At 41.3% G+C, this 10,346-nt stretch overlaps 1 protein-coding gene across 1 annotated transcript; it reads right to left on the reverse strand.

Annotated features, from left to right (window-relative positions):
• Positions 1–919: 919 nt before the first annotated feature.
• On the reverse strand, positions 920–2,617 carry LOC132540967 (spermatogenesis-associated protein 31E1-like). Its single transcript, XM_060200804.1, has 4 exons — positions 2,432–2,617; positions 2,133–2,190; positions 1,540–1,600; positions 920–1,102 (listed from the first exon to the last, which is right to left on the reverse strand). Exons 1-4 carry the CDS (start codon positions 2,615–2,617, stop codon positions 1,027–1,029), a joined length of 381 nt encoding a protein of 126 aa, XP_060056787.1. The 3' UTR covers positions 920–1,026.
• Positions 2,618–10,346: the final 7,729 nt, after the last annotated feature.

Consider the following 10,346-nt stretch of genomic DNA (forward strand, 5'->3'; position numbering starts at 1 on the left):
GGATTTGAGCTATGAGCCAGAATCTAAATACATTCATAGGGATCAAAACCTTCCTGACTGGACCCACCTTCTTGTCTAAATGGATTTTCAAGACTTCCTCTAACTGTATCCAGCGTGGGTCCTGGGATAACATTTATCACACCCTATGCATCTCAAGCAACAGACTGGGTCAGAAAATTGATCCACAGGAGCTGAGGACACCTCCCTTTCTAGTTGTTTCTGCAATATGGACCCTTCCAGAGCTTCAGTTTTAGCTGGGACAGGGGGTTGTGCCATGATCTGGTCTGCTATATATCTCACTGTGGCTAACCTAGGATGGAGAATAGGGTAGCTGAATTGTTTGAGAGTGTGCAAGGTGCATGTGGGTCTGAACTAGAGAGAGAGGTGTGGCCTGGGACTGGGGCAAATTCCCAGTCAAGGTTGTAAGCATACCCTAGAGTGTAGTAAAGGTAGGGCCTAGGAAAGTTGTGTAAGTATTACAGGCTGAATTGGTATTGGCATAGAATTAGAGATTCAAGTGAATAAAACAGATGACTCGTGAATTCGATTCATACTCTGAGTAGTCACCATGGTTTCACTGTGCAGAGAAGGGAGACCCTAGAAAAAGCTTATTACATTTCTGCTGGAAAAAGTCTCCAAAGACATTGGGATAAGAGAGCCGCTGAGTGCAGGGCAGCTGTTCTTCATTATTTCTCATATTGCAGTAGGTTTTAGGGATTGCGGTGTTTGGCTCAGTACCCAGTGACTTAAAAATATCTGTATATGTCAGATGTGCTCTAAACTCACTTGTGGAAATGAATATTCTTTTTCTTTGTCCTTCCACATAGTCAGTAGTAATTTTTTTAATAATTATTATTCCCAAGAGCTCTTGGATATGCAGAGTGACACACAAGGGGTTACCAGTCTCTACCTACCAGTTTATGCCCCCCCAGAAGGAGGCCTGTGTAGATGGTGGGCAGGTACTGGTGCTGGGACTGGCTCTGTGATGAGGTGGACATGGCTGCAACTAGAGATGCCACACAGGAGTTACTTGGAGTTGAGCTCTTTGAGATTGTGTCCACTGGGATTCTTCCCAAATTGAATTGTTCTTCCTGAGGTGTTGCTGACAGGGTAAAAGTGAGAGGTAATGGGTGCTCAGTCAGAGGAGTGGTGGAAGAGTTTGGTGGTATGGGATCAACAGGAGCTACATTTTGGGCATATAGTTCCTGGGCTTAGTTGGGCACTGCTTTGCGGTCTTGATATGAGCACTGATGTAATTTTCCCCCTTGTGGACCTTTTTCTGTGTGGCTATAGGGACAGAGTGGACAAGCTATAGCAAGGAGCTACTAGGACCAAGAAGACTGGGTAGGGTGGGCAGGAGTAGACACCTATTAACCCTCTGTTGACACTATCTCTCTATTTCCTAACAATCACCACCAGTTTTCCCCTTCTCAGGTTTTAGTCTCACCCTTAATCTTAGTTTACTCTACTGGTCAGACCTGGACTATGGTCAAACCTGAGGTTCTAGAGGGCAGGAAGAAGAAGGAGATAATTCTTTACCTCTGTAGAAGGAACATTAAGTTTCGAGTCTCATCCAGCTCATACAGGCAATCTCTACAAGCTGCAAATTAGGAGAGAAGGTCATACTTCAAGAAGTAATGGAACATGTCCCTTTACAGACACCTTGGGTAATTGACTCTGAAGCCCAAGGACCAGTGTCCAAGGCTATTTGATCCCTGATTGCGATGGCAAGGATTATGATGGGGTATTTAGTTATTTACCAAATGCTTTCACATTTTTAACCTTGAGGGATCACAATAGCCTAGATGTCAAGAAGAAACATCAGGGGACACCTCTAAGAACAATCTGAGCAGAACAGCTTGTCCAAAGTTAACCTTGCCTCACTGTCTGGTAGGCACTGCACGTCCATTCTCACCATATGCCAGGAAGACCAGTTTCGAGTGCCTTTTGGCTTCACTCTAAGCATGGACTGTGTGAAGTGTCTAAGTTCTCTCTCCTACCAGGGTTCCTCCTCCCAGAATCTTGTTTCTAGAAAGAGGTCTCTGCCAGTGACAACCTCTGGGCCAGGAGTTATGTTTTCTGGACAGGAGAGAATGGTGACAGTGGGCAGAGGCTGACTGACAGAGACTCACCTTTTAAAGCTCCACTATTTTTTCGGTTTCTTTTCCTTGGTCTTGGTTCCTTTTGAAGCTGGAAGGTGACACAAAAGAGTGGCTGAGACCAGTTTCTCACTGTTCTATACTAGCTTCAGATGTTTAATGATCATGAACAACTTTCTACTATTAACGGGGTTCTGTGGTTTTCTCCCCTTATAGTAATTACTATTACTTTCATTTTTTCCCCAATCCACTAGAAAGACTCCCTCGATGGGAAAGAATTGTGTCAGGAAATTATAGAAATTCATTCTGTAGACAATCCAAACATTCCTTACCTTTCTGGTATTTCTATCTTTTTGAGGTGGTGAATAGGATGGGTTGTTTTTGAGGAAGGGGAGAATCAGGAAAAAGAGCCCCAGTCCACAAAGGAAAGCTAAGATGAAATCAGTCTTCCAAGAGTTGGGACTGGAGCCCAGCTTGGCAATACTGATGCTTCTCTGAGAAAAGAGTGAATCCTCCATCTTCTAAGTTTCAGTCCTGCTTTCAGAGGTTAGCTGAGGTCTAGGGTGTGGGCTCACAGCTTTAACCTCTAAGTTGCCTCACAGAGGGCATGTTTGTCATAAAGGACCCTTGAGTGGGGGAGGGGGTCAGAAGAGTGTCAGGTGGAATCAAACCCTTTCTCCAGGGTCCAAATTACAGCCCCTCCAACTATTCTCCGGTGTCTTTAGTCAAATTTTATTTATTCCATCTGGAGACCAGATATTACCCATTTCCTAATATTTCTTGGAAATCTTTGCCTCACTGTACAGATTTCGTAGCTTTCGATAATAGGAAGTTCTTAGGAATTTTGGATATTTCCTTTCTCAGCACTTTAATTTTATGTATTTATATAATTTTGCCTTTTATGAGAATTTTTTTTTTTTGCCTCTAGGGTTAGCAATGCTGCTCAGTGCCTGCACTATGAATCCACAGCTCCTGACGGTCATTTTTTTTTCTTTTTCTCTTTTATCCTATTCTCTACTTTATTTTCATTTGACAGGACAGAGAAGGGAAGGGGAGATAGGGAGAGACAGAGAGATAGACACCTGCAGACCCACTTCACTGCTCATAAAGTATCCTCCCTTCAGATGGGGAGCGGGGTCTCAAACCTGGATCCTTAAGCATGGCGACATATGCGCTTATTGGGTGTGCCCCTACCGGCCCCCACTTTTCATGAGAATCTTAGTATTCTAGCAAATCTCAGGATTCTCAAATATTGTCATTACGTTGCAAACTTGATCCTCAGACTCACTTTATCTTATGACCAATAATTTGCAACTTAAAAAAAAAATCATGGTCTCTCCAGTTCCCCCATATTCTTCATATTCTCAACTTCATTTTGTAGTCAGTCTCTGTGACTTTACTTGTTTCTTTAATGTTGTTTTTGACGGGTTATGTTGTTTTCGCCGGGCTAGCTTCACGGGCGGGTAACAGACGACCAGGGACTCATGGTTGAGCTGTAGGCAGTATCTCTTTATTCATGCAGGACGCAGCACAATCTAAGACGAGCTAAGCTAAACTCAAGTACGGTAAAAATCACAATGCTGTCTTTATATATACTTGCCAAGTAGGGTGGAAACAGGATGCGACATAGAGAGGGTGGAGAGAAAAGTGACTGGTGAAAATCAGAGTGTGACAAGGAGAGGATCAGGGTGTGACAAGGAGGGGGCGGAGCAGGCGAGAATCCTATCACTGAACCACCAATGCCCTGGAGGGAGTGCTTTATGTAAATGTAAAAGTGATTTATGTAAATAGACCAAAGCTTTGAATGGGATTAAATCTATCCCTATATAGGCATATGGTTAAGCAGAAGCCAGGGGGAACTGGCATACTATCCAACACTTTAAGATTTTAATATAAAGAATATTACGTAGTATGTTTTCCTGTCAGTCTACCCCTGTAGTCACAAATCTTGTTTTTTTCCTCATATAACAAAATTATTTTTCTTTTTAAAAATATTTATTTATTATTTATTCCCTTTTATTGCTCTTGTTTTATTGTTGTAGTTATTATTGATGTCGTCGTTGTTGGATAGGACAGAGAGAAATGGAGAGAGGAGGGGAAGACAGAGAGGGGGAGAGAAAGATAGACACCTGCAGACCTGCTTCACTACTTGTGAAGTGACTCCCCTGCAGGTGGGGAGCCAGGGGCTTGAACTAGGATCCTTAGGCCGGTTCTTGCGCTTTGCCCCACCTGTGCTTAACCCGCTGCGCTACTGCCTGACTCCCCAAAATTCTTTTTTCTTATATCAGCCTGCATGTAGAACATTTTCATGTAGCTATTTTATTTTTAATATTTAAATTATTGTTTCTGTGCACTGAAAAGTATTCTGCCCAAGATATATTCAGAAAAGGTGTTTTCAGAGAATCAGAATCATCCTGGTGAATATCCATGGGGTAGTGCTATCGTGTAGTCTTTCTTAGGAGGGTCCTGGCACAGGGATGTTGTAAAGGGTCACACAGGAACATAATATGAGGATAGGGCATTTGAGGTGACTAAGATACTTGCATAGCCATAATTACTGGGAAAAAGCCTTCAAAATCTGTGTTGTTCAAAATCTTCTCTTATGAATGTCCACTAGTAGATGAACTTTCTTTCTCCCTCCCTCCGTTTCCTTTCCTTCCTTCCTTCCTCCCTTCCTTTTTTCTTCCTTTCTTTTTCCCAAATGGTTTACTGGGTAGGACTGTTTAATTTATTAAAAACTTTTTAGTATATATAAATGAGAAAGTTTCACATAAAGTAAAAAAGGAGGGAATGAAAGAGGTAGAGATATAGATAGAAGCCAGAGAACCACTGTCATACTATATCTGTCTTTCACTGTATCACTCTCATTAAAATAAAGTAAATAAAATATTTATATTAAAAATAATTTTAAGGGGTCTGGGCAGTAGCACACTGGCTTAAGTGCATGTAGTATGAAACACGAGGACCCGCTCTAGGATCCCAGGTTGAGCCCCCGGCTCCTCACCTGCAGGGGGTCGCTTCATAAATGGTGAGGCAGGTCTGCAGGTGTCTGTCTTTCTCTCTCCCTCTCTATCTCCCCCTCCTCTCTCTGTTGGAGAATTATACAGATGCAGCTTTTGCCACTCCCTGCGATTCCTCACAGTGCCCTTTTCAACCAATCCTGTCCCAACACACCACTCCTGGTGGTTGCCCAATAAAGCCCTCCCACTTCCTCTCTCTCTCTCTCTCTCTCACTCTCTCGCTCTCTTGCTTTCTTGCTCTCTCTCTCTCCCTGGTGGTGAGGTAGTGGGGACTGCCATTTTCGGCTGACTCCACGTGGCCTGAGCCACCCCCTCCTGATCCAATAATAAAGATTTGTGTACCCCATTTTCTCCAGAACTCCTCTCTCTCTTCTCCGCGGCACAGCCCGACATCTCTCAATTTCTCTCTGTCTTATCCAAAAAAAAAAAAAATAGAAAAAATGGCTTCTGAGAGCAGTGAATTCACAGTGCTGGCACCATGCCCCAGTGATAACGTTGGAGGCAATAAACAAACAAATAAAAAAAAATTAATGGGAAAATGGTATTTGAATCTATTTGACTGTACTGTCATCAGTGATCATATTCAAATACATCTACCATTGCTTTTATCTATTTACAGTTTCTTCATTCTTTGTGATATTGCCACTGGGATATCATAGTCCAAAATGTGGACACAAAGTTACCTGAGGAGCTTGAAGGGTCTCACTCTAATCCCTAGGATCATTGAGGAGCTGAAGAGGTCCTGATGTGAATAGTTTGGATCAGTGGAGAGAGTAAGTGGTTCCTTGATTCTGATTTGTCATTGAGAGAACATATTAAATAGCTCATTTCAAGAAGGCAAGTTTATTTTCTCATAAAAGTAATTTATTATTACACTTAACATTTCCAGAATAAAATAGAAAATTCTACAGTATTCACCATATTAGGGGCAGAAAAAAAGGAGGAATACAATATCTTGAATGGTCTGTTTCTTCTTTTTTTAATGGTTTGTTTTCTTTTTTTAAGTTTTATTTATCCCTTTTGTTGCCCTTGTTTTTTTATTGTTGTAGTTGCTGTTGTTCTTATTGATATCATTGTTGTTGTTGGATAGGACAGAGAGAAATGGAGAAAGGAGGGGAAGACAGGAGGAGATAAAGACAGACACCTACAGACCTGCTTCACCGCCTGTGAAGTGACTCCTATGCAGGTGGGGAGCCGGGGCCTTGAACTGGGATCCTTATGCTGGTCCTTGTGCTTTGTACCACTTGCGTTTAACCCACTGTACTACCACTCGACTCTCAATGGTTTGTTTTCTTACTGCATCATATTTTGACAGTACTACCTTAGCTTTCTTATATCACAAATTTGAAAGCCTGATCTTATTTGGTACTTGTTCTAAGAGGCTTACATGCCTATTTCTTATAAAGTTATTTTCTTTTAATGTGTGTGTGTGTTATTTGGATAATTTTACAGCTAACTTATTCATATAAAGGTATATCACAGCACCTAAACTTCCCTGATACACACACACACACACACACACACACACACACACACACACACACACACACATTTCCATGTGTTGTACAGGGAACTCAACCATGGCAAGGCAGATGCCCTAACAAGTGGGCTATCTTGCCTGTGCTTTTTTTTTTTTTTTTTTTATTGTGCTGCTTCCAGTGGACTACTCTTTTTCCTCCTCCTCCTTCTTCTTTTAATATATGGAGAAAGAGAAAGGAAAAGAGAATGAGAGATACTATAGCATTGACCTATTATTCATGGGGCTTCCTTGGTGCCTCCTATATGGTGCTGGAGGCTTAAACCCACTTTCTCTTTTATGCTGTTTAGGAGAAAAATTTAAAAAGTTGAAGTGTCATTGGTGTCCTGTCAGGTTATCTTTTGATGGTGTGTTATCATAAAAGGTACTTAATTTCCTTTTTTTCTTTCATTTTTCTTTTTTCCAGAGCACTGCTCAACTCTGGCTTATGATGGTGCAGGGGACTGAACCTGGGACCTTGGGGCCTCAGGCAGGAAAGTCTCTTTACATAACCATTATGCTATCTTCCCCCACTCAAGGTACTTCATTTTTCAAACTGCTTCTTCCTCATCTATCAGATGCATATTGAATTTTCCCTTGGTTTGTTATTCAAATCTATGTTATGGTATTACATTTTCTCTCTCTGGTCCATTTCACCCTTAAGCTTCTTTGAGTCCTAAATGCATGTTTCATTTCTTTCTAAGAGTCTAGTAGGTGTGCCTATTTTTTAAAAAAAACCTTCATTTTTCATCACCATTGATATTTACTGTTTTACTCCAGCCTAAGGTTTGATTGATGGGGTTGGTGTGTGAACATCTGTCATCACCAATTGTTCACTGCGCTTTATGGGGGCAATATGAACTCTCTGCTTTTAGATAATTTACTGTGTTCTCCACTGAGGAGAAAGCAGGGAGTGAACACACTGTTGTAAGGCAAAAAGAAAAAAAAATGTGATTGATATATGAGAATAAAACCAGCCCAGAACCATGGTCCTCATGTGTGTAATAGGTTCTGTCAAGTAAGGGACAAATGGAAGTATGCAAAAAAAAAAAAAAAGACACTGAGATATAATTTCTCTATATTACCTTTAATGGGACAATTGTGGATCAAAAAACCTCAAATTATGTAAACCCAACGAGTCATAACTTAAAATTATATACCCGTTATTCCCACGTGAACTCTAGGATCATGCTTTATCAGAGATTTTTCTGAGACATTTTATGGACAAGTGGAAAATTATTTCTGACCACAGTTTAACAATTGACTTAAGAGATATAGAGAAATGGAAAGGCCAGTGTTGCAATGAATGACTTTTCTCAAACTCGTCAGAGAACTGAAGTTATAAAGCTAATAGCCAATGTGAAATCTAGAGAGTGGGGGGCCAGGCAGTGGCACACCTGGTTAAATGCACATACCACCATGCACAAGGACACTGGTTCAAGCCCCCACTCCCCACTTGCAGGGATAAGGTTTCATGCGTGGTGAAGTAGGTCTGCAGGTATCTTTCTCTCTCCCTCTCTATATACCCTCTCCTGTCAGTTTCTCTCCTGTCAAATAGACAGAAGCAGAAAGAAAAAAAAAGATGGAAAAAATGGCCATTGGGAGCAGTAGATTCATAGTGCAGGCACTGAGCCCCAGCTATAACTCTGGTGGCAAAATTCTCAGAAAGAGAGAAATAGAAACAGCCTGTTTGTTCACTTTTAACAGGCATATACCTCCAAATAAAATTAAATTTGACTGTTTTAACAAATGGGTCAACAAGACAAAACAGAAAAGACCACAAAAAGTAAGAAAATGGGAGTCGGGCTGTAGCCCAGTGGGATAAGCGCAGGTGGCGCAAAGCACAAGGACCGGCATAAGGATCCGGGTTCGAACCCTGGCTCCCCACCTGCAGGGGAGTCGCTTCACAGGCGGTGAAGCAGGTCTGCAGGTGTCTATCTTTCTCTCCTCCTCTCTGTCTTCCCCTCCTCTCTCCATTTCTCTCTGTCCTCTCCAACAATGACGACAACAACAATAATAACTACAACAATAAAACAACAAGGGCAACAAAAGGGAATAAATAAAATAAAATATTAAAAAAAAACTTATAAAAAAATAAGAAAACATAAGAAACCATCTCAAATTGAGGATGACTAAGTTTCCATGATGACTGTGGTATCTTTAAATGGATCCTAAAACGAAGGACACTAGGGGAACAATTGTCAGTCAGGATAATGCCCAAAGTTTAATCTAAAACGTGGTTCCAATTTTATCTTGTAGTAATAATAGATGTATTAATGGCAAAGGAAGCAACTTTCAGAAATTGCATTATTATCTTTACAATAAGAAAACCTGGGTCAAGGTGGAAATCAATCATTTTTATTGAACTCCTTAGAGAACTGAGGTTAGAAGACTAATCACAACACTGAAACTTGGAGAGGTTGGCATCTCCAGAAAGATACAGGAATCTCACCTGTCATAAGGTATTGGAATCAGACTGGTAGAAACACTTATATGGTGATTTCAGCAAATTATTAGAAACTGAATGAGACCTTGTGAGAGTAAGAAAATCCTGTGGTCTTAGTTTTAGCAGGCTTTCCTCCACAAACTCTAACAGAATGTTGTGATGAAGATGGGGTAAGGTACCCTGGCAGCTGTAGATGGATTCAAGGAGATGGGATGGCAGTGGAGGGATAAGAATCTTTTTGAAATATGCTTGAGCTTTCTACATAGGTTTTAGGAGAAAAGATTTGGACAGAGGGAGCTGGGTGGTAGCGCAGCAGGTTAAGTATACCTGGCGCAAAGCGCAAGGACTGGTGGAAGAATGCCGGTTCGAGCCCCCAGTTCCCCACTTGCAGGGGCGTCGCTTCACAGGTGGTGAAGCAGGTCTGCAGGTGTCTATCTTTCTCTCCCCCTCTCTGTCTTCCCCTCCTCTCTCCATTTCTCTCTGTCCTATCCAACAAAGACAACAACAACAGTAACTACACCTATAAAACAACAAGGGCAACAAAGAGGAATAAATAAATATTTAAAAAAAAGACTTGGCCAGAATACAATTAGATATTCCAGCTAGAGGAAATAAGTTCTTTCTCTATTTTATCTTCCTGCTTTCTCATTTTTTTTCATGAGAAGGGAGGGTGGTGGTGGAAGCTCAAGTGAACGTTGGAGTGAGAGAAAGGAGGCTTAAGGGGAGAGAAGCAGATTTCTGGAGGGAATCAGGAACACCTGTGAAGGTCATTATCCAAACAGAGAGCTGGTGAAAACTGGGGTTACCGATTACAGATTGTTTTCCTTCCCCATACCTCAACAAGTCTCTAATATTATAAGCCCATCATAGTCAAAATAACTGTAAGAAACAGATTCTTCCCAAGGAGGAGTAAATAGGAAGGTCCCCAAGTCAAAGTGGACCCCAAAACGCAGAAATTGGAAGCCTTGGAATCTCTTATAATATTTAACCAGACCCTACTTATAAAGATCAAAATTTTCACATAAAGGAAGAGACTCTGAAAAGGATTGAATGAGGCAAAATTAATCCTTTAATTTTTGTATTCTTACTTGACCTACAAATTCTGTTTAAAGGACAGTAATAGCAGTGCATTAAGTGGTTATAGCACATGGGCATGTGAATAGAAAGAGCAACCTGAGGGTCAGGCAGTGGTATGCCAGGCAGAGCAAACACAGTACCATTTACAAGACCCAGATTCAAGCGTCAGGCCCCCACTTGCAGGGGAA

Source organism: Erinaceus europaeus, chromosome 10 (assembly GCF_950295315.1).
Source record: "Erinaceus europaeus chromosome 10, mEriEur2.1, whole genome shotgun sequence".
In the NCBI taxonomy this organism is placed as follows: Eukaryota; Metazoa; Chordata; class Mammalia; order Eulipotyphla; family Erinaceidae; genus Erinaceus; species Erinaceus europaeus.